At 59.8% G+C, this 25,497-nt stretch overlaps 3 protein-coding genes across 3 annotated transcripts; 1 reads left to right on the top strand and 2 right to left on the bottom strand.

Moving 5' to 3' along the window:
* IL9R (interleukin 9 receptor) lies at positions 2,754–11,986 on the bottom strand. Its single transcript, XM_003124679.4, has 9 exons — positions 11,092–11,986; positions 8,389–8,502; positions 7,993–8,104; positions 7,715–7,893; positions 7,096–7,241; positions 6,598–6,799; positions 6,122–6,227; positions 4,954–5,038; positions 2,754–3,604 (listed from the first exon to the last, which is right to left on the bottom strand). The coding sequence occupies exons 1-9, from the start codon at positions 11,117–11,119 to the stop codon at positions 3,122–3,124; spliced, it is 1,455 nt and encodes a 484-aa protein (XP_003124727.1). The 5' UTR covers positions 11,120–11,986; the 3' UTR covers positions 2,754–3,121.
* Positions 18,195–21,530, bottom strand: POLR3K (RNA polymerase III subunit K). The gene is made up of 3 exons (XM_003124677.5): positions 21,278–21,530; positions 19,828–19,915; positions 18,195–19,193 (listed from the first exon to the last, which is right to left on the bottom strand). Exons 1-3 carry the CDS (start codon positions 21,464–21,466, stop codon positions 19,066–19,068), a joined length of 405 nt encoding a protein of 134 aa, XP_003124725.3. The 5' UTR covers positions 21,467–21,530; the 3' UTR covers positions 18,195–19,065.
* On the top strand, positions 21,511–25,209 carry SNRNP25 (small nuclear ribonucleoprotein U11/U12 subunit 25; the record flags this gene model as incomplete). The annotated part of the gene is made up of 5 exons (XM_005655108.3): positions 21,511–21,858; positions 23,276–23,366; positions 23,596–23,701; positions 24,194–24,268; positions 24,928–25,209. Coding segments are annotated over 5 exons (678 nt in total), but the record flags the coding sequence as incomplete, so codon positions are not given.

Raw genomic sequence — 25,497 nt, 5'->3', positions numbered from 1 at the left:
CATCCGAGACCCGTGGAGAGTCTGTCCACACAGCGGAGGGCTATTCAGTCACGAAAAAGGACCGAATGCGGACACCACAGCGTGGTTGAACCTCCAGGATACTGTGCTAAGAAAAAAAAACCACAGCGAACATGGAGTTCCCGTCATGGCTCAGTGGAAATGAATCTGACTCGCATCCATGAGGACGCAGGTTCAGTCCCTGGCCTCGCTCAGTGGATTAGGGATCCGGCATTGCCATGAGCTGTGGTGTAGGGCACAGACGCGGCTCGGCTCCTGCGTTGCTGTGGCTGCGGTGGAGGCCGGCGGCTCCAGCTCCTGATTCAACCCCTAGCCTGGGACCCTCCATGTGCCGTGGGCGTGGCCCTAAAAAGACAAAAAAAAAAGAAAAGAAAAGAAACAGTGGATGTTCCCGTCGTGGCGCAGTGGTTAACGAATCCAACTAGGAACCATGAGGTTGCGGGTTCGGTCCCTGCCCTCGCTCAGTGGGTTAACGATCCGGCGTTGCCGTGAGCTGTGGTGTAGGTCGCAGACGCGGCTCGGATCCCGCGTGGCTGTGGCTCTGGCGTAGGCCGGTGGCTGCAGCTCCGATTCAACCCCTAGCCTGGGAACCTCCATGTGCTGTGGGAGCAGCCCAAAGAAATGGCAAAAAGACAAAAAAAAAAAAAAAAAAAAAAAACGGTGAACACAGAAGGCCATGTATACATGATTCATCTCTGAACCATCCGCAGAGACAGCCAGCGGACTCGTGGTGGCCAGAGGTCGGGGGAGAAGTGGGGGTGACGACTGAGAGGGGCAGGGATTTCCCTTTGGAGGAGAAAAAGGCCTGGGAATTGACAGAGGCGATGGCGGCAAAGTTGACACTCGTACCCGATGTCACTGAACCACGCGCGTTAGAACAGTCAGTTCCGTGTTGTGTAGCTGTGACCTCATCGAAAGCAGAGGAGAGACAGTGCAGCCTGGCTGGCCGGGCGAGCCTCCCTCCACCGCCCGTAGTCTGGCCCTCGAGGCCCCCCACCGTCCAGCCCCTGCTGGGGGCCCGGCAGCCTCATCTCTGACACTTGTGCTCCAGCCACGCTGTCCACGCGGGTCCTCCCTCCAGCAGCTCCCTGACGAGTGCCAGGCCCCCGGGGGTCGGCTCTCCCACCCCGCAAGCTCACGGGGTCTTTCCAACGCTGCTCCAGGTAAATCAGACCTCAGCACTCGGTCCCCAGGGCCGTCTCATCTGTGTGGCTGGACATCAGCGTGTTCCGAGCACACGGGGTGCGGGCACCTGGCTCGGGTGACCTCAGCGCCACTGAGGTAGTGCTGGCCCGGTGCACTGAGGGCCACGCGGATCACCGGCCACCACGCGGCCTCCAAGTGGCTTCCCGCTCTGGTGCCCCCATGCCAGAGTGCGGGCGTCAAACAAAGGTCCCCAGCCATGCAGATGCTGTTATAAATAGCCCAGCCTGGGGCTCCCCGGGGTCAGCTCCAGGAAGTGGGGTCTCGCCTGTATTTTTACTCGTGGTCAGAGCTAAGGATGCCTGCGCCTCACTTCCGTCCACACCCCTCACTCTCTGGACACGAAAGACTCATTCTGGGTCCCGCCTCATCCTTGCTGACCAGGAGCTGGCTCTGCAGAGGCCCCACCAAACCTCAGGGTGCCGCAGGCACACAGAGGGAGGGGGCCTGTCTGAGCCAGGAGGGACCTTGGCCTTGGGGCGCCTGGGGCTGCAAGTGCTTCTCTCCGCTTGGGCCTCGGGGGACGCCGGAGCCCCCCAGAGAGATGCCCTCTGCGGCCCAGCACCCAGACAGTGACCGGCCCCCCCTCCGCCTGTCCTACCATCAAAACATCAGCACCCCCCAGCCCCAGGACAGTCCTGTCCCAGCCCTCCCTGGGCCAGTGGTCCTCGTGCCAGGACCGAGCCGAGCAGCCAGGCAGCACCAGATCTTCTGCCAGGGGCTTCCAGTAAGAGTGACAGGGTGGCCCAGGAGTGGGGGGGACCATGTGCCTTGGGCCAGCAGGTAGGTAGAGATGGATCAGATCAATGGCTGGTGGAGGCAGGGACGCTGCCCAGAGATTCCTGTGTGAACACGGCCTCGCATGGAAACGGGGCCTCGGCAGATGATGGAGCCACAGTCACACACGTCACTCGGGTTGATCCTAATCCACTGGGATGGTGTGGGTGTAAGGAGAGGGGCACTGGGAGTTCTCAGGGGGTGCAGCTCATCAGGGACCAGAGTTGTCACTGCAGGAGCTCGGGTCACTGCTGTGGCGTGGGTTCGATCCCAGGCCCAGGAACTTCCACACGCCCCAGGTGTGACCCCCCTCCCAAAAAAAGAGGGGACTTGGACGAGGACACGCAGTGGGGAAAACGGCCTTGGTAGGGCTGAGCTGCTGCCCCGAACCAGACCCTCCCCTGCCCTCACGGCGAGTGACGTCAGACACCCCTCCGGACACCAGACACACCTCTGTTCCAAGCTGCCTCACCAGGGACGCTGTGCTGACAGCGGACGAGAGGGACACAGGACCCTCGGCTCTGTCTCACTCTCCAGACCACGTGGGAGGGGGAGGAAAGGGCCCTGCACAGACAGCAGCCACTGCTGCTGGTCACCTCCGGCCCTGACTCTCAGGGGCTCTGGCCTCAGCTCTCAGGCTCCTGGGGCCATGGGGGGGCCCCGCCCAAAGCTGCTCATCGGGTCCCCCAGACAGCCCAGGACTAGCCAGACCTCACCGCTCACGCATCCCATGGGTCCCTCGCAGCCATCAGCAATTTGAAACAGCCACCCTGTCCCTTTTAATCTCAGTAGAAGTACCTCAGGCAGGCACAGAAACAGGACACTCAGCCTGGTCACAGCAGATCACCTGTGCCCATTGGCCCAGACTGGCCCCTTAAGGGACTGGGGACAGAAGACGTGGTGGGGCCAACACCCCTTGTCCCAGAGGGGCCTGGAGTTAAACCAGGAAGCAGGGAGGGAATGGGGCGGGGGCTTGGCTGGCAGGATGCTCAGGGGAGTGGGGGCAGAGCCCGCCTGCACGGGTTCAGCCAGCGCCCTTCAGGGCTCAGGTCCAGGGACCCCGGCCCACGTTCCCCAGGATGGACAAGTGCAACACATGGAGATGGGGCCAAGGGCAGGGGCCTCAGGTGGCCCCTTCACCAGCATCTGGCCTCTGATGGTGACCGACGCCCACACAGTCACCTCCTGGCTGGGCGTCTAGGCTCTGCTGGTCATAGGACAGGCCACAGGCCAAGGCCAGGCCAGGCTGGGAGCCCCGCGCGTCTCCTGTGAAGGTGGGAGGGAGGCCCTCTCCACAGCAGTCCAAGGCACAGTAGTCACTGTCACCCTCTGACTGCAGGGGAGCTGGCCTGGCGGGGCTTGCAGGAAGCCAGTCCTCCTGCGGCAGGTAGGAGGGCGCTTGTCCTGCCAACTGCATGAGTCCTGCTGGCAACGCACCTGCTGGGAGGCTGGTGCCGCTACTCTCCTCCTCCAGGCCCACAGACCGCCAGGCATCCGTCGGGTCGTAGGTGAGTAGAGCAACGGCCTCCCGAACACTAGCCGCCAAGCCTCCTTGGGGGGCGCTGACCCCGTCCTTCGGACCCACTCTGTGGGCCCCCAGCCAGGTCTGGAACAGAGCGCAGAGGGAGCCCTCAGGCAGCGCGTTCGGGACTCACTGCGAAAGCAGCCTCCCTCCTCCACCAGGAAGCTCTCCTGACACCCACACCCAGAAGCGCAGAGCACCTGTGCCAGAACATTCTGTCTCCTTACAGGGACCGGCCCTGCCTTGGCTCAGGAACCCGACACCCGACGCACCAGCCCGGGGCCTGGTGCTCACAGAGGCCTGAACCAGGGTACAGATGGTGACAACACTGCTCCAGGCACTGACACAGCTGCAGAGCCCGGGCACCCCCCACTTCACACACACACACACACACACACACACACACACACACACACACGACCACAGGTGCCGTTGGCACTGGCCCCTTCAGGCTGAGGCCAGCAGACATGGACCCCTCTGTGGGGCCAGTGGAGGCCCCCAGCTCCCAAAGGAAGCTGTTCCCGAGGTGGGACCAGGACGGCATCACACAACGCAGCTCCCATTACCACCCCACCCCGCCAGGGAGCAGGTGCCACGGCTCTACGAGAAGGGGCTGGGTGTCCAGGGAATGAGGCCTTTACCGCACAGCCCTGACAAGAGCTCAGCTGAAAGCTTAGAAAACCAGACTCCCTGTTAAGAGAGAAGGGAAGGAAGCCGAGCCTGGCCCGGGGAGGTCCTGGGAAGAGAGGGTCAGTGGACCCCTGGGAAGCACCACCCCCTATCCTTTGCCCAAAGTGAGGGATCTGAGAGACGGGAACCAGAGATGAGGCCCGTGAGGCACCAACAACCAGGCGGGGTGGCGGTGGGGCGGGGGGGATGTGGGTCTGACTGTCCCTTCAGCCTGTTCTCTGCTCCGTGGCCAAAGAGGGCCCAACAGGCGCCAGGCCAAGGTGCAGAGTCAGCTCGGTGGCTATGGCCCCAGCCTGCACCCAGGGGGCTGGGAGGGGCCCGCCAAAGCAATCAGGGCCCAGGGAGGTTGGGAGGGGGGTGCGGACAGCACAGGCACAAGAGGAACCCCCCAACACACACACAGACACAGCCGCCTGGGGGCAGATGGTCCCGTGCCGGCACCTCGAACCAACCAGTTACCTCAAAGGGCCATGGCAGAGCAGAAGAGGCAGAGAAAAATGTCACATTTTCTCTCCATCGGCCGTGGCATTAGAGACATGAGAAGCAAAAGGACTCAGCAAGGGAGGAGAAAGCCAATTTTTTTTTTTTTCCCAATTTAGTCACAGTGTCTAAGCTATATATACCGAAAAAGCTCCCAGCACTGACAGAGGCCCCCACGCCTCACCCGAAGCCCACATCCTGGGCAGGCCAGACAGCCGGGCACCCCCAGCCCTGCCCCCACACCAGCCCCACGTGTCACGAACCTGGAAGTCCCCGTTGTGCAGGCTGTAGAGAGGCTGGAAAAATGGCCTAGGCGAGGGCACGTCCCGGTACCAGGCCACCTTCATCCTGAGGCCAGAAGAGGGCAGTCAGACGGGCTGGAGTGCGGGGCTTCCCGGCCCAGCTCCCAGAGGCAAAGGCCACTGCAGGGCCGCTCCCGCCAGGCTCCCCTCTCGCGGGGGCCAGACACCTGACCTGACACCAGGCGGCTGTGACCGCCTCGCTGATGACCCCACAGAACCGACTGATACCGAGACAACGTGTCCTTTCAGAGTGAGCAGGGGTGGGATGTCCTCAGCCGAGAGGGAGGCAGCACCTTCCGCAGCCCCGCCCGGACAGGCCCACCCCAACCTCACCAGCCTCCCCGGGGCCCGGCCCAACTCCCCACCTCGGGGGCACATCAGAGGCCCCCAGTCTCATCTCCTCCACCCACAGGGCTCCTCCTGAGGCCCTGGCACCGCCCTCCACTGCCCTGCTCCGCTCCTCCCGCCAGCTCACACACCATCGCCCCTCTGGACCCTGCCGGCCGCCCAGGGGCTCCTCGTCCCTTGTCCCACAAAACTCCACTCTCAACACAAACCGGGTAACGACACACACCAACACACTTCCAACAATCTCCTTCGACCCCAGGACAAGGCGGCCCCTCCCTCACCTGCCCAGCCGCCCCGCAGGCCCTGCCCGGCACCCCCTCCCTCCCCGGACCTGCTCCCTGTCCCACCTCTTCTCGTGCCCTCTTCTAGCTGCCGCACCCGGCTGGTCTCCTCCAGGACCCCCTCGCGACAAGGCCCCCTACCCCCTCTTGTACCATGGCACGTGCCAGCTTGTTTCAGGAGGGCCCTGTGTCCCTCTGGCTCTCAGTGGCATGCACGGGGCAGAGAACAGATCCCGTGAGAACCAGAGGCCCAACGCTCTCATCACAGAGCGTGTGACAAACCTGCCAACACCAGTGCCTCCAGAGGCACGAGGCAGGACCTCAGGCACCTGGGCCCCCGTGACTTTGCAGCCCTCCGGGGTGGGGTCACCCTGCCCCTGCCCCACACACCTGGCACCATCCAGGGGAGGGGGCGGGAGATCTGCCCCCAGGGCACCGCCTACCCGCGCCACACCTGCACACACTCTCAGTCACGATGACACACACCCCTGGCAACCGACCTGGGCGACAGCCTGAAGAGCAGGTAGGTCAGGCTGGTCAGCAGCAGGACAATGGACACAGCGACGAGGGCGCTGTCGGGCTGTCCCAGGGGGCGGGCCAGGGCACCTGGGAGCAGGAAGGGCCGGGCTGAGCTCCTCCCAACTCACGGGCCAAAGGTCCCGGCAGGAGCCGTGGCCCAAAACGGAAGGTTTGCCAGAGGCCTGGGAGGTCGGTGTCCAGCACCCCGGGCCTCCCCTGCCCGCAAGATCCTCAGGGTCAGTGCGTTTCACCAGCACCTCTGAGCTCCAGGGTCAGCCCAGCTCCCCCCAGGGAGACCAGGCCGGCACCAGAGCAGATGCACCCAGCCTGGCGGGCAGCCCCGGGCCCCTCTCCATCCTGGGGACAGCGCCCTGCGGTTCCTAGGAAGACCTCCGGGGGGAGGGGGCGGTACCAGGAGGGCACAGCCCAGACCCCTGCAGGGCCGCAAGACGCCCACCTCGCCTCCGGGGGGCGGGGAAGCGCACGGGCAGGCTCCACTCGCTCCACTGGCCCTCGTAGCGCTCCTCCTCGTCCGCCGCGTCCTCGGGGGTGACCATCTGCACACGCAGCCTGGCCTCGTAGGTGGAACCAGGGTCCAACTCGACGGCTTCAAGTTTAAGCCAGGTCACCCCGATGATGCGGTCCTTGCGCCGAGCGCGCTGCGGGGGGGAAGGACGGTCAGGGGGTGCCGCGGGGGAGACGGGTCCGCCAGCCCGCGAGGACGTGCGCGCGCACGGGCACGCGCTTCCATCATCCACCCGCGTGGACGCATCCGCACGGACCCGCCCTGCGGTGCTCACGGGCGCGCGCGGGCACGGGCACACACAGCCCACTTGCGCGCGCAGAGCCTTGGCTCCGGTCGCTTTCCCCCAGTAAGGTCATCTAAGCTGACATCACCTTGGTGGCATGAGGCGCGACCCTGGCTGCTGCCCCCAGGAAGGGCCCCAGGCGTTACCTCCCAGGCCTCCTCCTGCCTCTTGAAGGCCAGTTCATAGCTGAGCAGCGAGGCCAGCGGCTCCAAGGCGGGCCGGACGCTCCAGGTCAGGACACAGTGGTCGGAGCTGACGTTGCTCTGCACGTCAGAGGGGGGGTCCAGCTTCACTGAAAGACAACGAAGCCCCCCGCAAGGGTGTTTCCATCCACACACCGGGGACTGGGGATCTGAAAGATGCCCGAGAAGGCGGGGCGTGGGCAAGGCCCTCTCTGAACAGGGGCGGTTCCTGGGAGAATGGTCCAGAGAAGCCACAGGTGGGACGAGACAGCCAGGACTCCCTCCACCCTGCCGCCAGACCAGCTGATTTCAAATCTGCCCTTTCCTTTCGTCCAGAGGCTGCTGATGGAAGTTCTTCCCTGGGTCTTACTGCAGTCCTTCCTGATGTGCCTTTCAAGTGCCTCCAACTGCGGCCCAGCCCCGACTCAAAGCCCTGCATCCTCGGCCTCCTCCAAAACCAGTGGGCGCCCCTCCCGGGCCCTCCTGCTCCGGCCCTCGGCAGACCCCTCCACAGGGACCAGGGGCACTCCCCGAGCCTCGGGGTGATGGGCTGCAGGCCCAGGCAGCCAGAGTGTTCCCTCACCGTGTCTCCGGGGCAGGTACTGTGGGTCCACCAGGCTGACCTGCTCCTGCCCAGAGACGTGACGGTGGAAGGTGATGGTGAAGTCGTCAGAAGGCACCAGCACCTCCTCGGCCGGCAGCTCCACGGTGCACACGCTGGCCCGGAAGACGCACCTGTGCTTGCTGCCCGGCGCGTGGTTGCTGGAAAGGGTGGGTGTTGGCACCGAGGGGCCGCTGGAGCAGCCTGGCTCCCGCCGCTGCTGCCGGCGGCCTCCCCTCAGCCCTGCCCTCCGCCCTCACCTGGTGAAGAGGAGCCAGGGGCTGGCGCCCTGGCCCAGCTCCGGGGCAGACCAGTGGCAGTCGATCCGGAGAATGTTGTTGTTGTGGCAGCTGAACGCCCCAGCCCCCGGCCCTGGGAACAGCGAACACGGGAGCCACCGTGGCCGCTTCAGGGCAGGGCTGGGGCGGGTGAGGATCTGGCAGCTGATGCCCTCTGATGGGCAGGCAGCCCAGGAGAAGGTGGCGAGGGCAGGGCCAGGAGGCCTAAGCCGTGGACCGTGTGGGGCCGAAGCCCTGCTGACCTCAGGGAGACAGGCCCCCGCACAGTTCAGACCCAGCCCTCCCCCAGGGTGTGACCGGGACAGCCCTGCCTGCGGCGCTGCACCCACACACCCCGAGACACTGCCCCACCCTCACCTGCTCCATCCCCCGGGACGGAGACGCCCAGGCCGACACAGGTACAGATGCAGGAGCAGATCAGGAGCCGGGAGCCCACCTCACACATCAGGGCCTCGCTCTCCAAGGTCCAGCCTGGAACAGGCACGGCTCAGGAGCTCTGTGCAGGGCGCTTTCTCTGCCAGGACACCCCCCACCGCGGGCTCCCCCTTCGGCAGTCCTGGGAGGGGTGCTCCCCAGCCTACGGCTCCAACTAGGTCACCACCTATACCCTCACCCTGCCCGAGGGCATCAACGAGAACCCCAAACCCAAGCCTCCTGGGTTTCTGGACTCTGACTCAGCCACACATCCATGTTGGCCCAGCAGGCGCCTCTCTGCCCAGACCCCAGCCCCCAGCCCGGGTCATCTCCCGCTGAGGAGGCAGAGTGGGGAGATAGGCCACGTGCCCAGGTCCCCTCCTGCCATGGGGCCGGGGTTAGGGGACCGGCCATGTGCCGACCGCGTAAGGTGCAGCAGCCACTTGAATTCCCACCATGGCCATGTGAGGTGCACAGACAGGGAGCTGAGTGCCAGGAGGGGAACGGCTTTGCCAAGCAAGGGTCATGGCCAAGTGCCCCAAGGAGGAGCAGCAGGAGGGCAGCACAGCAGGGTGTCCAGGCGCAGCCGGCACTTCCTGCACTCTGGGGGTCGCACCTGCGCCCCGAGGGCCTGCAGAGGAGAGCAGGGCTCTGGGTGCTGGAGTGCCCGCCCCAGGATCCCCAGAGCACACAGGGTGCTAGAAGTGCCCGGGGATGAGGGGCTGCCGACGCCCTATCGCCCCAGATGGCCCCAGATGGCGCACTGATAGCTTCTCCACAGGAAGCAGGCCGGCTGGTTATGCAAGCCTGATGGGCGATAAGGAAGCAGGAAAGCACAGACACGCACAGACCGCAGCGCTGAGCCCTCCAGGTAGCAGACACCCTCCCACCCCACCCACCCCACCCCGCCCACCGTGCATCAGCAGGACCCGCGTTAAGATCAACAATTAGGGGAGCCTTGCCCATCCCTGGATGGAAGCACCAGCGGCCACAACCAGCCAGGGCAGGACAGCCTGCAGCGAGGCCCCCCCGCCACCTCCACACCCCTACCCCCACCCCCCGAGCCGCGCAGGTCCTGGATGGAGATGGGGACCCCGGCATGGGGGAGGGGCTCAGGGCCAGCAGCTCCGAGCTGCCCCAGGCCACAGGATGGATGGTCACAGCCCCAGCCGTGGAGGGACGCCTGCATCCGGGCAGAACAGAGACCAGCCCAGCCACAGGCCGACTGAGCCTGCAGTGCGGCAACTCCAAGCTCAGCCAGCCCGGGGGGCAGGCGTGCGGAGGGCAGGACCCACATGGGGCTCCAGAGAGGTGCGTGGTAGTAGGCCAGGACCCCCTGGGGGCATGCAGGGACAGTTGGCCAGGGCATGCCACCTGGTGAGCTGGGCAGGGCAGGGCCGCCCCCTCCCACCAACGGGGAAGCCAAGGCCCAGAGACACCAGAGACTTGCCGGCGACCTGGCACTGGCCTGTCCCGGGCACCCATCCCGCCAGCTCCCCCACAGGCCTGCAAGCTTCCCTCCCCCAGACAGTGGTCCCCCCTCATCTTGAGGGGGACACAGCTGAGACAAGGCCACCCACATCCTCAGCAACAGTCACGGGGCTGGGAAGTAGAAACCTCACCCGCACACTCGCCGGTCCTGAAGACACACCAGGGTAGCACCAGAGAGGCCTGAGCACAGCTCAGACGAGACCGGGTCACAGGACGGCTGTGACAACATGACGGGACCGAGCCCGGCCCCTCCGGACAGGGCCGCCCCCTCACACCTGCCCTGCTGGGGAGCCCGGCTGACATCGCCACCCAGCACCGTCCCTTCCCCTCAGGGCTGTGCATGTGCCCTCAGCACAGAACCACGCTGGGCCCGTCTCCAAACCCCATCTCCCCCCGGCCTCTGGTTCGAGATCTGGCACAGACGACCAGCAGGCCTCACAGCTTGCCGCGCTGGTTTCCTGGCCCACCACCTTGCAGCCAGACCCCCGCCATGGGGCCCCCCAGACGCTGCCAGCCCAGGGTCCGCTTGTCCCCGGCACTCAGCCAGTGAAACGTCAGCCAGAGCAGGCCTGTCCTGGGGCCTCCCGGGCCTCCCAGCCCACCCTCCGAAAGGGCCTCCCGCTTGTTCCTGCAGCCACGCACTGCCCCCTTGTCCAGCCTGCACTGTTTAACGGGAGGGAGCTGCATCCTGTTATCCCCTCCGCCCACCAAGAGGCTGGAGACACAGAGACGGATGGGACAGAGCTGCTGGTTCACACCCGCCAGCGCTGTTCTCTCTGCTGGGGGAGGGGAAGAATGGCAGACCCTGGCGTCCCCGGGCCGCGGGACACGGCGGGGGCAGGTCAAGGCAAGGCCAGCTGGCTGAGCACAGGGAAGGCGCAGAGGGGGTGGCACCCAGCAGCACCTGTCACCTGCCTCCCAAGAGGGCGGAGCCGGCCGGGCAGATGAGCTGGCGCTGGGAGTGAGGGCCGGACCCCGAGCAGCCTGGGGTGGACAGGGGCCCAGGGGTCTGAGGCTGGAGGTGGGAGCCGCAGCTGGGAGGTGCCCGAGGCCAGGGCGCCAGAGGGGAACAAGGGGCCCAGGGAGGGCAGGCTACCGGCCCATCTCCGAGCCTCCCGCTGCCCCGAGGGCTTGAGAAGCAGATAATACACTCACCTTCCCGGACACGTCTGCTGGGTCCCATGGCAAGTGAGACTGGCCTGGAGGCGACTTGTCACCCTGCACTCGGGGGTTGCAGCACAGGCCCTCAGCCCGATTCAGGAGATAAGTCATCGACCGGTGACGTGAGCCCCGCGCGCACAGAAGGCTGACACGGCCGCCCACATCTGAAACCACGAGCGCAGAGCAGTGCGGCTGCCCCAAGGGGTTGAGAGGCAGCGGCCTCTTCTCATCAGATACCTGCCCCCCTTCCCTGGGAACCGAAGGTGGCCAAACTCGGACTCTGGGGACGCGTCCACTGCCTGGCAGGTGACAGTTTCCCTCAAGGACACCACTGAGATGCGTGAGGCTGGCGCCAGGAGGCCAGGGCCCTGAGCGGGCACAGGGCAGTGGCGCTGTCTCCCAGGGTTTCCAGGAGGCACAGGCCCCTTTAGGCAGCCTTGGCAGCCGGCACGCCGGGCGGAGCGGGGCCTCAGGTGCAGAAGCGGAGCAAGAACGGGCGTCCCCTCCGATCTCAGAAGACGCAGCCCCTGCAGGCCGCTAGGCTCCAGCCCTGACAGACACAGGTTTAAGGGCCCCGTTCCTCGCTGTCAGCTGCACAGCCTCCTTGTTCCTCTGGCTGGTTTCAAAATCTTTCTAGGGAAGCTCCTGAAAACCTGCCTCATGGCATCTCGGGTCGCATGGGCCATGGTTCAGTAATCCTGCCGATGGACCTGCGGAGCCTTTGCCCAAATATGCAGCTTCAGGGTTTCGGAGATAGAGTTAGCATATGGCATCATATTAGTTTCAGGTGTACATGTGATTTTTTTTTCTTTTTTCTTTTTTGGTCTTTTTAGTGCCACACCTTCAGCATATGGAGGTTCCCAGGCTAAGGGTCCAGTTGTCGGAGCTGTAGCCGCCAGCCTACGCCACAGCCACTCGGGATCCGAGCCGCATCTGTGACCTACACCACAGCTCAAGGCAACGCCGTGTCCTTAACCCACTGAGAGAGGCCAGGGATCGAACCTGCGTCCTCAGGGATCCCAGTCAGATTCGTTTCCGCTGAGCCACGATGGGCACGCCTATGCTATTTTCAGTGGACGGTGGTGAACTCCAGGCTTGGATCTTTAAGCAGCAGCACGAGTGCGGTACAAGAAACTGCTCGGGTCTAAGGCTGAGCACTACAGAAACTGGCAGCTGCTGCCAAGTGGCCTCTAAAAAGGTACCGACTTCTACTCCCAGCAGGCGACTGAGAAGGCCCATGGCCCTCGCCCACTGTGCGCTTTATCGGTCTTTAAATCTTTGCCCATCTGATAGGCACAGATACGGCAATGCTGCCTTAATCTGCACTTCCTTATTAGGTGAGGATAAGCATCTTTTCAAATATTTACTGGCTGTATGTTCTTTCGGGTTCTGAATAGAGTCACATTTCCATCTGTCCCCATGCACAAGTGTGCTCTGAACATCAAAACACATGGGGTGTGGCGGGGGGGGATGTGCTTGGGCTGTGGGATGGAAATCGTGTGAAATAGGATTGTGAGATCATCCGACAACTACAGATGTGATAAATTCACTGAGTAATTAAAAAAAAGTAGTCACAGAAAAAAAACAAAAAGCAAAAACATCTGGGGTGGAGTGCCCGTTGAGGTGCAGGAGAAACGAATCCCACCAGGCACCATGAGGTGGTGGGTTCGCTCCCTGGCCTCAATCAGTGGCTGGGGGATCCAGCGTTGCTGGGACCAGAGAAACCTAGCAGAATCCACAATGGCCATCATTCACAGTTTCCGAGATAAAAACATGTGAAAAAACAGATTATGTGACCCCATACTTAAGAGCAAAGACAGCAGACAGAGACTGACTCTCAGTGCTACACTGTTGGAAACAGCGCAGGGTGTTTTGTTTTTTTTTTTTTCTTTTTCATCGCTGCCCCCCAGCATATGGAGGTTCCCAGGCTAGGCGTCCAATCGGAGCCACAGCCACCGGCCTACACCACAGCCACAGCAACACGGGATCCAAGCCACGTCTGCGACCTACACCCCAGCTCACGGCAACGCCAGATGCCCAACCCACTGAGCAAGGCTAGGGATCAAACTCGCAACCTCATGGTTCTTCGTCGGAGTCGTTAACCACCGCGCCCTGACGGGAACCCCTGTCTAGTCACTTCTGATGGCACATGGAGGATAATGTGAGAAACGAATGTGCGCGCGTGTGTGTGTATATAACCACACAATCTCACACGCTTTCTCTTACATTGCGTTATAGGTCACATGTGTGACTGTGACGGGGTCACCTGGCTGCGCAGCAGAAGCTGACACAACACTGTCAATCAACTGTCATAGAAAAAATAAAAATCAAAAGACTAAAGGTAAAAGCATGAGCGAGCAAAGAAAACAAGACGGAACAGTAACCATAGGGAAGCCTTGAAAGGGAGACGGGTGAGACCTGACTGGACTCACAGTGGAAACCACATCCTCAAAATCACACCGGAGAGGAAGTTCCCTTGCGGCAGCAGGTTAAGTCTCCGGCGCTGCCGCGGCTGCGACACAGGTCGCAACTGCAGCGTGGATTTGATCCCTGGCCCAGGAACTTCCACACGCGGAGGGTGCCGTCAAAAAACAAAACAAAACAAAAAAATAGGAGTTCCCACTGTGGCTCAGCAGAAATGAACCTGACCAGCATCCATGAGGACGCAGGTTCGATCCCTGGCCTCACTCAGGAGGTTAAAGGATCTGGCGTTGCTGTGGGCTGAGGAGTAGGTGGCAGACACGGCTCGGATCCCGCGTGGCTGTGGCTCTGGTGGAGGCCGGCAGCTGCAGCTCCGATTGGACGCTTAGCCTGGGAACCTCCACATGCCACGGGTGTGGCCCTCAAAAGATTAAAAAAAAAACAACAAAAAAAAACCCCGCCACATGGACAGAGAGGACCATGTGTAGGTCAGCACAGCCGCGTTCCCGGGGCAAGGCCGCGGAGTGGGAAGGCCCCAGACAATTACAAGGATCAGGCTGGCCCCCCAACAAGGAGCAGCCGAGCAGGTCCGCTCAGTCCAACACCTGTGCTTGTGCCAGGCAGACACACGGGAGGGCCAGCATCTCTTGTCCCAGAAGACGTTCGGAAGCCACAACCTGACACGCCACTCACCCCCAGAACGAATGGAGATAAACAGAAAGACGGTCTCCTCAGCTGGCGGGAAACCTCGGGCACAAAGAGGACACTGTCGCCAAACACCTGCAGGAAGCCAGCCCTGAGGAAGAAGGGCACAGGCAATGACAACCCCGGCGGAGGAGGCGTTTCACAAGGCTGTTACGTGAGCAGCTACACAAATCCTCACAGCTCTACGAGGTTAGCGACCTGCAGCCCACAAGCCAAATCCACCCCGCCCTCGAAAAAAACTTGTGAGCCAAAAACAGTTTACGTATTTTTAACCGGGTACGGAGACAGCGTTTGGAGAATTACATGATGGGGAGCTCCCATCGTGGTTCAGTGGTTAACAAACCTGACTAGGATCCACGAGGACGTGGGTTCAATCCCTGGCCTCGCTCAGTGGGTTAAGGATCCAGCGTGGCCAGGAGCTGTGGTGTAGGTCGAAGACGCGGCTCGGATCCCGAGTTGCTGTGGCTGTGGTGTAGGCCAGCGGCTACAGCTCTGATTAGACCCCCAGCCTAGAAACCTCCATATGCCACAGGTGCGGCCCTAAAAGACAAAAAAAAAAAAAAACAAAAAAACGGATTATGTGATGTGAAAATGCTATGAAATTCAAATTCACTGTCCAGTTACCCTGGGACATGGCCACACTCACCCACGCATGTCTGCAGCTGCTCTTGCACCACGATGGCAGAGTAGTGGTGCTTCCAGCTTGCCACCCTGCTGGGCCGCTTCTGGGCTCCAGGAATGAAGGGAGTGGTGTCACAACCCAGCAGTGATCTTAACAGCGTCTCAAGGGCCACTGTATGGCTGTACCACCAATTTTTCTCTTACTGTGCGTACACAGCCATCACGTCAAAAGAAGAAAAAGTGGGGAGCTCCCACTGTGGCTCAGCCAGCTAAGGGCCCGACCTTGTCTCTGTGAGGATGCAGGTTTGATCCCTGGCCTCGCTCAGTGCGTTAAGGAGGATCTGGCATTGCCACAAGCTGTGGTGCAGGGCACAGATGTGGCTCAGGTTTGGCACTGCTGTGGCTGTGGCTGTGGCCTGCAGCTCAGCTCCGACTTGACCCCTAGCCCAGGAATTTCCATTATGCCATAGGTGCAGCTGTTAAAAAGCACAGAAGAGAAAACTCTGGAGTTCCCAGGTGGCGCAGTGGGTTAAGGATCTGGCACCACTGCTGTAGCTGTGCCCTATGTGGCTGAAAAAGAAAAAACAATATTAAAATAGATAAATTTCCAAGTGACTTGTCGTTAACCAAGCAAGGACAGCCACTCGAGGGTCATGACTTCCTCCTGCCTGACTGCAGCAGCTGAGGAAATGTGTCAGAGACAATAAATTTAAAAGCCCAGGCCTGAAGGGGAGAGCAGGAGTTTACAACACTGGGGGCAACGAACAAGTCCGGGAAGATGCAAAGCCAGGAAGACTCTGCAGGGACTCCAAGGGTGGAAGGACACATCCCCTCAGGGCACCAGGGAGCCTCTGCAAGTTACCGGCAAACCTGCAGAGGAGACAGTGTGTTTGCAGCCTGCGAGTTCTCACTGTCATTCATCCACAAACAAGGAAATACCTGCATCTCCCGGAACCAAGCAGCAGCGCCCAGGGAACTGCATGTGCTCCCCTGCCCTGAACCTGCATGAAGAGGTGCCCACCGGCAAGCAAGTTCAAGGACAGCGAACACCGACCTTGAAAATTCAGTTAAGCAAAATGGCAGCCGTTCTTTTCATCAAGAGACTCATATTACAATATGGCATGATGACATTTTGATTTTTTTTTTTTTTTTTTTTTTTTGCTTTTTAGGGCCATACCCACGGCATATGGAAGTTCCCAGGCTTGGGGTTGAACTGGCTCTGCAGCTGCACAGCCACGGCAGCACAGGATCCAAGCCACATCTACAACCTGCACCATAGCTCACGGCAATGCAAGATCCTTCACCCATCGAGCGAGGCCAGGGACACAGCAACAGCATCCTCACAGATACTAGTTGGGTTCTTCATTGCTGAGCCACAACGGGAACTACCTTGAATTGCTTTAAAAGAAATTGTAGGAGTCCCTTCTCTGGGGCTTCCCTAGATTTTCCCTCTTGCACACAAAACCCAAAATATCTACTGTCTGGCTCTTTACAGGAGGAGGAAGAAACCCCTGGGGTAAAAAACCATCGCTTCTCCGACTGACACAGGAGGAAACAAAGGCAGTTCGGCCCCTCAACAGGCAGCAGGCCGGCTTCCCAGGGCATGACCTTCCGTCATCCACGCTGCCTCCAGCAGAGAACGAAACGCGGAGGAAGCAGAACCAACAGCAGAGGAAGACACTAGGGCTTCCTGCGGTGGCGCCGTGGGATCAGTGGCGTCTCTGCGGCGCCAGAAGGAAGCTTTGATCACCAGCCCATTCAGTGTTGCCGCAACTGTGGCTGCGATCTGACTCCTGGCACGGGACCTTCATGGGCGGCAGGGTGGCCAAAAACAAAGAAAAGAAAAAAGACGACACTAGAGGAGTTCCCGTGGTGGCGCAGTGGTTAATGAAACTGACTAGGAACCATTAGGTTGAGGGTTCGATCCCTGCCCTTGCTCAGAGGGTTAGGGATCCGGCATTGCCGTGAGCTGTGGTGTAGGTTGCTCGGATCCCGTGTTGCTGTGGCTCTGGCGTAGGCCAGCGGATGCAGCTCCGATTCGACCCCTAGCCTGGGAACCTCCATAGGCCTCGGAAGCGGCCCTAGAAAAGGCAAAAAGCCAAAAAAAAAAAAAAAAAAAAAAAAAAGACGACACTAGAGACTTCCCCCAGGATAAAATCCCATTTGTGAAACCCGAACAAACAGTTCTGAGACAGAACCAATTACAGAGAACGGGCTCGGGCCTGGTCTCTGTGTTCTAATGATAAGAAAAGACTCATGTAAACCATGGCCCTAACAAGTAATCATCGGCATTCCCTGGTGGTTCAGTGCTTTGAGGACCTGGGGTTGTCACTGCTCTGGCTCAGGTCACTGCTGTAGTGCAGGTTCAACCCCTGGCCTGTGGACACCTGCGTGCCATGGGCCAACCAAAAAAACACATCGTAATTTCAGAGTTCCTATGGGGCTCAGTGGGTTAACAAACCGACATGCTGTCTGCGAGGATGCAGGTTCGATCCTTGGCCTCACTCAGGGCGTGAAGGATCGGGTGTTGCCACAAGTCGCAGTGTGGGTCACAGAGGGGGCTCGGATTCAGTGCTGCTGTGGCTGTGGTATAGGCAGGCGGCTACAGCTCTAATTCTACCCCTAGCCTGGGAAATTCCATGTGCTGCAGGTGCAGCCTTAAAAATAAATAAATAGTAATAATAATAATTTCTTGGAAAGATAAATCCCAAAAAAGTAAAAATCTACAGTGAAGGCATATATATATATACACATATATATTTCTTTTTTTTTTTTTTTTTTTTTTTTTTTGCCTTTTAGGGACGCACCCGCAGTATATGGAGGTTCCCAGGCTAGGGGTTGATTACAAGCTGTAGCCACTGGCTTACACCACACCCAGGAACTGAGCCGCGTCTGCGACCTACACCACAGCCCATGGCAACACCAGATCCTCAGCCCACCAAGTGAGGCCAGGGATTGAGCCCGCATCCTCATGGGTCCTAGTCAGATTTGTTTCCACTGCGCCATGACGGGAACTCCGAAGGCATAAATTCACGTCCCATTATTTCATGAGTGAGACTCCATTATTAAGAGATTTGGCTCAGGGAACTAGAGTCCACCTCCTGTAATCAACCACGATGGAAAAAAACAATGAAAAAGACGAGTTCCCGTCATGGCTCAGGGAAAAGGAATCCAACTAGTATCCATGAGGACGCAGATCTGAGCCCTGGCCTTGCTCAGTGGGCAGCTGGGATGCTGTGGGGTAGGCCAGCGGCTAGTTCCGATTCGACTCCTAGCCTGGGAACCACCACACACCGTGGGTACGGTCCTAAAGAGACAAAAAAAAAAAAAGACCAGGAAAAAAAAAAGACGAAAAAGAATATAATTCAATCACTTTGTTGTACAGCAGTAACTAATCCAACATGTTAAATCAACTAGAGTTTAATAAAACGAATTTCAAAGGAGAGAGAGAAAGATCTGGAAAAGCAATGACATCTGAGGTCCTGAGCAAGAATTCAATCCATCAATAACCAAGATCCTGCCCCCTGCTGGCCCTCAGGTGTCCTTTTCCCCTTTAGAGGAGAGAGATGGACAAAGCATCAAGTATCAAAGAAATACCATCTCCTAAGTTTACCGCAATCCCAGGAATTGAGAATCAAAATAATAAAAGAAAATCCACGCCATTGACAATGTCATAACCACACTAGTCCTACACACAGGAGTCAGTTTTGGATTCTTGTTTTGGGATTTGGCGTCTCCACCTTAAGGCATTTAAAACCCTGAGAAGGTGGTATCGGATTTTAATTTTAAGTAAATATTCAGAATAAACGCTGATCCACCGAGTTTGCAACTAACAGCTAAATACTTAAGGACAGCTAGTGTTCTAAGTCAAAGCCCCATTTTCTTGGGTGTGCCAACATATAAATAAATGTTTACGAGCGTCAGCTGGTGGCGAGAGAAAGCTCACTGCCCACTAAACGGGAAAGATGGATAACAGGACCCTAAATAAGACGCACTTGGTGTGGCCACTGCCCCCAAACACAAGTTCTCCCTGGACGTCAGCAAATTCATCCACTGCCTGGGCGATGGGGGCCATCTCCTGGCCCCCCGGCCGGGCCACTCTGAGAAGGCTGGCTTTCTGCCACACCGGCAAAGATGCTCAGAACCCGCAGTTCCCTTCCAGCTGGGAATCCGCCCTGGGGAATGAGGTGAGCAGATGCTGGGCAGCGGGGCCACCCGGCCCTAGTCCCTCCAGCGGTGTCCACACTGAGCATTGCAGCACTTGTAGAAGGTGGTCATGGGCTCGTCGGCAGAGCGGGTCTGGAGCTGCATGAAATAGGCCCGAGGATGCTCACACTTGGGACACGGCTCTGGCGTGAGAAAAACAAGGGACCCACGGTTACTTCAAAAAGGATGCCCAGTGTGGCACAGAGGCTGAAGAATCCGACTGCAGCGGCCTGGGTTGCGGCTGCGGCGCGGACCAAGTCCCTGGCCGGGGAACTTGTGGCATGTGGAGGTAGCCCAGAAAGGTCACGGTCATAAGGCAGTAAGCCACCTCAAGATTCGAAATCAGGTCTGAACAGCTCCAAAGCTTGTGCCGACACTGGTTTTGGAACAAAGAAAGTATCAAGGAAGGAGTTCCTGTTGTGGCGCAGCGGAAACGAATCCGACTAGGAACCATGAGGTTGTGGGTTCAATCCCTGGTCTCACTCAGTGGGTAAAGGATCTGGCCTTGCTGTGGCTGGGGTGGAGGCCAGCGGCTGCAGCTCTGATTAGACCCCTAGCCTGGGAACCTCCATATGCCGTGGGTGGGGCCCTAAAAAGCAAAAAACAAACAAACCAAAAAAACCACCACATGAATAAATAAAAATTTCTAAGAAATTATTAAGGAAGAAAATATAGACTTCCTCTTCGCAGAAGCACAAGCAGACTGCCACGGAGGGGCAGAGTCAGCAGCCCCGTACCATCCACAGCTCTGCCCGGGAACAGGCCTCTCCCTCTCACCTGCGGTGGAGTCGACGTTCTCCCAGGCAGCTGCTCCACCAAGCACGTCATCCACTTCTTTCAGCTTTGGGTACTTCCGATTCGTTACCTAACAAACAACAGCCACTCTTCAGTCTCTCCAACTGACTGAACCGCACACCCCAGGATCACCTAACCACACCTGCCCGCAGGTGTCTGGCTTCTTCCACCCTTCAACCCGGACGGGAGGGGTACTGGACAGGCAGAGGCCCTGCTCCATCAGAACTTAGAGGACCCATGATTGGACTGCCCCAAGAGAAGGTCTCTGCAAGGACTGGACAAAGCAAGAGGAGCAAGAGAAGCATGGCTCGGGTATGGCCCTCCTCTTCTCCCACACCCCCTAAGGCTGGGTAGCCCGAGACGAGGCCCCAGAGAACTGAGGCCAAAGAAGGGCAATCTCAGCCGGGGAGCCGCCCCCCCCCCCCAGGCTCCGGGCAGAGCTTTCTAAGCACTTGCCAGGTTCTACCAGCCGTCCTTGACCTGTCGGGGTAGGTAAGAGTCCACCCTCCGCGTCGTTTCAGACCCTAAACTCCCACAACACGGCCACATGGCAGGACACTATACAAATCTATACAAATACTAAGGAGAAAGTAGCACTTGGGAGTTCCCTGCTGGCTCAGCGGGTTACCGCCCTGGTTCTGTCCCGGTTCTGTCGCTGCTGTGGTGCAGGTTTGCAGGTGTGGAAAGCGACATAAGCAAAAGAAATCTTGGTGACTCCATTTTGCTGAAATGCCTTCCTGCAACCCCCCCCCCTTCCCTCTTCTCCCAGTAACAGTTTGTTTCAAATTAGCCAACTGGGAAGAACGTGCACCCTGACCTGACCCACGGGAAGGGGACAGGGTACATCCCCTGTGTTAGGGATAAACAGGGGAGGGTCCTTTGTTCGGGGCACGCGCACTTTTTGGGGTGCCCAGCGCCCTTCTGCAGCAGTAAAGAGCCTTGTCGAGATCTCCCCGTGTTCACGTGCCTCATTTTTCGACAATGACGATCCGAGCCACGTCCCCAGCACAAGGAACTTGTGCATGCCAGGGTGCCGGGGGCGCGGCCAAAACAAAAACTAAACAAACAAAAAGAAAGAAAGAAAAGAAAGTATACTGGAAGGCAGTGAGCCCTATATGAAAAATAAAACTAGGGAACGGAAAGGCCGCATTTATATAAACAATCCCTTAGGTAAATACAGGCAGGAGTGACAGGAACGAGTGAGTCCCTAGGGGAAGAGCGACTAGAACAGAAAACTCCTGCACAGACCCTGGAAGCAGCGCCTTGGGCAAGACCGGGGCGCCTCCGAGAGGCTGGCGGTGCGGGCAAGAGGCTGCTGGGACGCGAAACCCAAGCAGAGGACGGAGCTAGGGGAGGTGAGGGTCAGGGCCTGGCGCGCTCCGCGAGAACGACGGCTGCGGCCCTGCGTGCCGGGAGGCCGGCGCGGACCCACCTTGCGGGTGATGTTGTGCACATAGGGGCAGGTGTTGCAGGCGAAGCGGTGGCAGCGCTGACCCTCCTCCACAATCAGCCCGTTCCCGCAGCCTGGGCAGAAGAGCAGCATCACGACAGCCCAGCCTACGCTCCCTGCAGCTCCCTGGCCGTGGACTCCGGGGGCTTCCGGGCGCCCCGAACTCCCCATTGGTCCCGGCGGCCGCCTCTCAGCAATCAGCCCACCAGTAGGCACGTCGGCTCCGCACTCCCAGTGTGCACTGCGGCAGGCTGGCTCCCAAAGCATCATTTCTCATTGGTCCTGGCGGTAGCCCCGCCCCTCGACCAAAGGCCGGGCCGTGGGTGGCTTTCCCCGCGGGAAGCCCGGGAATCCCGGGCCCGGGTCGCGAGAGGCGGTGTGGGGGCGGAACCCGCGGGCTGCGAGGCGCCCTGGAGGTGGCGGGGGCCTCGGGACGGCCAGAGCCGCAGGAGGACGAGGAGGATGAGGAAGAGGCACTGCCGCACTCCGAGGCGGTGGACGTTTTCCAAGAGGGTCTGGCCATGGTGGTGCAGGACCCGCTGCTCTGCGACCTTCCGATCCAGGTGCGCATGGGTCGGGGCCTCTTCCCCCGCTCCGGAGCCCAGCGTCAGGGAGAGGACCGATTCTGGGGTACCGATGATGGCAGCGGCCCGGAGACCTCCAGAAGCGGCCTCAGGGCGTAAACGAGGGTCTAGGCTCCGACTGGGCCTGGGAGGCGAGCGAGGCACTGGTCTCCGGCGCGGCATTTACGAAGGGTTCCCTGGTAGTCTAGCGGTTAAGAACTCCGCCATTGTCACTGCTGTGGCTCGGGTGCTGCTGGGCGTGCGTTCGACTGGCAGAGGAACTCTCGCATGCTGCGGGCATGGCCAAAAAAAAAATAAAAAAGGAGCGCCAAAAACCCGCTAGTCAGGACACATGACATTTCAGTATAGTGTTTTGGTTGGTTTAGGAGGTTTTTTGTTGTTTCGGCTTTTTGTTTTTGTCTTTTTAGGGCCGCACCTGGGGCATATGGAAATTCCCAGGCTAGGGCTGGAATCCGCTGGCCTACACCACAGCCACAGCAACTCAGGATCCAGAGCGGCATCTGCGACCTTCAACACAGCTCATGGGCAACGCAGGATCCTTGACCCACTGAGTGGGGCCAGGGATGGAAACTCCAGTACAGTGTTTTTAAAACTCAACATTGGTTTATAAAGACCTAGGGTAAACAAAATGATATCATGTCAGATAAAAAGACCAGTATTAAAGATTTCTGGAGTTCCCATCATGGCTCAGTGGTTAACGAATCCGACTAGGAACCATGAAGTTGCAGGTTCGACCCCTCCCTGGCCTTGCTCAGTGGGTGAAGGATCTGGCGTTGCTGTGAACTGTGGTGTAGGCTAGTGGCTACAGCTCCGATTAGACCCCTAGCCTTGGAACCTTCATATGCCGCCAGTGCAGCCCTAAAAAACCAAAAAAATGAAAAATAATAAAGATTTCTCCATTCTCCTCAGGCTTCAGTATGACCTGGCACACTCCTGTTTTTAAATCTTTGTATTTTGCCCATCATGAAAATGTTAAATTAGTTTGTTTTCTTGATAGTGGTATTCGTCTTCTGTTGCCCCGGTAAATGTTGCACCCCTGCCCCAGCCTTGCCTGGGGCCCCAGGGCCTGAGGGTTTTTTTGGGGGCAGGGGGAGCCCTCCCAGGCTGGGCACTCAGGCCCAGGGCTGCCCCTCCCATCCAGCTGCTGGGCCGGAGGAGCAAGGGCTGCTCCTCAAGGAGGCTGTTTCTCTGCTCTCCTCTCCCGGGTCTCCGCCTCCTTGGCAAAGGTGACCAGGACTTGAGATGGAGGTGCTGAAACACTGGGACCCCCCCTAACCCGTAGGCAAGAACGTTCCCCAAATATGGTACCGCTTTGTTTGAATGATGGGCTGGTTCTTCTTCCCTTTTGTTTGGGGCGGTGAAGCAAGCTCCCGCCCCCAGCCTGGGTCTCTTCTAGGTTACTTTGGAAGAAGTCAATTCCCAAATAGCCCTCGAATATGGCCAAGCGATGACAGTCCGAGTGTGCAAGACCGATGGAGAAGTCATGCGTAGGTGCCGCCTCCTACCATCTCAGGCTGAGGGGCGGAACTCGGGGGAGGGCCTTAGCAGGGCCGGTCAGGGGCAAAGTCGGGGCCTGGCCCGGGGCCTTGGGAGAACGCGAGGGCTCCCTGGCCAGACTTGAGCCTCAGGAGGAAACAGGGCTCAGCAGAGCTCATGGCCCTCTTGCCAGCGGGGGTGGTGGCTGCGGATCCCCACCGCAGGTCTTCCTGCTTGCAGCTGTGGTTGTCGTCCAGAACGCCACAGTCCTGGACCTGAAGAAAGCCATCCAGAGATACGTGCAGCTCAGGCAGGAGCGAGAAGGAGGCGTTCAACACATCAGCTGGTGAGTGGAGCCGCGGCTCCTCGCAGCCCTTCCTGGGAGAAAGTGTGGAGCCCACTGAGCGCCTGCGGGACATGGGCTCGTCCATCGCCCAGGCTCCGCTGCAGAGCGCAGGCCAGAGCACTGACTCCCTGCCCCAGGTTCACACGGGTCTGGAACCGGGCAGCCACGTGTCTTCACGTGGGGCTCCCTCAGGGCCCTTCCCGTGAGTGCGGAGGTGGTGTCCGTTGTCTCAGATGGTGCAGTGTCCGCCCCTTGCCTGGGTGCTGTCAGCCCTCAGTCTCCTTCGGGATCAGCCGTGTCATCTCAGCACAGCCGCTGTTTCCTTAGCGAGGGGCCTGCTCCCAGCCCCCCACGCATCCCTCAGAGCAGTGCCTCCCCGTTCCCGCCTCAGGCCTGGGGCACGCATGGTCCAGGGCAAGATCCCACAAGAGGGGCCTGGCTGCCATGGGCCCTCCTCACTCTGCTCCCAGGTCACGAGTCCCCATCTTGCAGGTCCTATGTGTGGAGGACATACCACCTGATGGCTGCGGGAGAGAAGCTCACAGAGGACCGGAAGAAGCTCCGAGAGTAAGTCTAGGCCGTATCCTGAGCTTCAGCACTGTTGCCCTCTTGTTCCCTGTGCTCTGCCCTCGGGCTCGCGTCCCCCCAGGGGCTCTTAAAGGAAGGTGGATCCTTGGAGTTCCCGTCGTGGCTCAGTGGTTAACGAATCCGACTAGGAACCGTGAGGTTGCGGGTTCGATCCCTGGCCTCGCTCAGTGGGTTAAGGACCCGGCGTTGCGCTGAGCCGTGCTGTAGGTCGCAGACGCAGCTTGGATCCCGCCTTGCTGTGGCTCTGGCGTAGGCCGGTGGCTGCAGCTCCGATTGGACCCCTAGCCTGGGAAACTCCATGTGCCGTGGGAAGCGGCCCTAGAAAAAGGCCAAAAGACAAAAAGGAAAAAAAAGGAAGGTGGACCCTAAATCAGTTCCCGGGGAGTGTGGGGGGTGGGGGGTCCTTGGTTGGACTGAGGCCCCCTGCCAGGTGGGCGGAGGCAGAGCAGCAGCGCCAGGCCCCTGCTAGTGGCAGTTCCGGGCAGCAGAGCCAGGAGACAATTCAGAGTGCGAGGCGGCAGGAGGATGGCCGCTGCCCCCTCCCCACCTCGATGACGCCACGCTCGTGCCGCCTGGTCTCTGCTGCCCTCACAAGCCCAGGGTGCGGGGTCACCACAGCGACTTTCCTTCTCTCTCAGTTACGGCATCCGGAACCGGGATGAGGTGTCTTTCATCAAAAAGCTGCGACAGAAGTGAGTCTCTAGACAGGGACGCCTCCTGTGCTGGCGGCCAGGCTCGTCCCCAGCAGGACACCATGGGCCACTCACTGTGCCCTTTTCCCAGAGGAGGGTGGAGATCGCCTTACACCAGCTGGACCTGGCTGGACGGTCAAGGTGAACCCCGATGGTGTGGCCGATCCCACGGGGCTGTGGGCTTGGCCCTGTGTACCAAATAAACCTATTTGCTTCTTCATTTGCAAAGTCGAGCCATGGTTGCGGGGCAGGGGTGGGGGGGAATGTGCAGGTGAGTCCCCACAGCCTGGATGCTGCACCAGAGCCCTTGGCCACCCTGCTCCCTAAGCCACACAAGCCTGTCTCCGTGCTCCCGACAGCAAGGAGGCTGGCTGCCTCTTCTGGGCCCAGCCATGGGCCGTCACCTCCACTGGTGCCTCGCTGTGCCCGCACCGGCTCCTGGAGAAGCTCCTGGGGGCGGGGGTGGGGGGGTCTCGGTGCACCTGGGGAGCTGGCACCACACACGCTCGGTCCTGG

This window comes from Sus scrofa, chromosome 3 (assembly GCF_000003025.6).
Source record: "Sus scrofa isolate TJ Tabasco breed Duroc chromosome 3, Sscrofa11.1, whole genome shotgun sequence".
NCBI classification, from domain to species: domain Eukaryota; kingdom Metazoa; phylum Chordata; class Mammalia; order Artiodactyla; family Suidae; genus Sus; species Sus scrofa.
Note: the sequence above shows the minus strand (reverse complement) of the source record. Positions and strands in the feature narration are given on the sequence as shown.

Coding starts and splice junctions, on each gene's coding strand:
- POLR3K (XM_003124677.5), bottom strand. CDS start 21,466: ATGGGGAGTTCGGGGCGCCCGGAAGCCCCCGGAGTCCACGGCCAGGGA. Junction 19,916..21,277: donor TGCACAACATCACCCGCAAG/GTGGGTCCGCGC, acceptor GTTGTTTGTTAG/GTAACGAATCGGAAGTACCC. Junction 19,194..19,827: donor GAACGTCGACTCCACCGCAG/GTGAGAGGGAGA, acceptor TTCTCACGCCAG/AGCCGTGTCCCAAGTGTGAG.
- IL9R (XM_003124679.4), bottom strand. CDS start 11,119: ATGGGACCCAGCAGACGTGTCCGGGAAG. Junction 8,105..8,388: donor CGTCCCGGGGGATGGAGCAG/GTGAGGGTGGGG, acceptor CGCTGTTCCCAG/GGCCGGGGGCTGGGGCGTTC. Junction 3,605..4,953: donor TGCACAACGGGGACTTCCAG/GTTCGTGACACG, acceptor GCTCTGTTCCAG/ACCTGGCTGGGGGCCCACAG.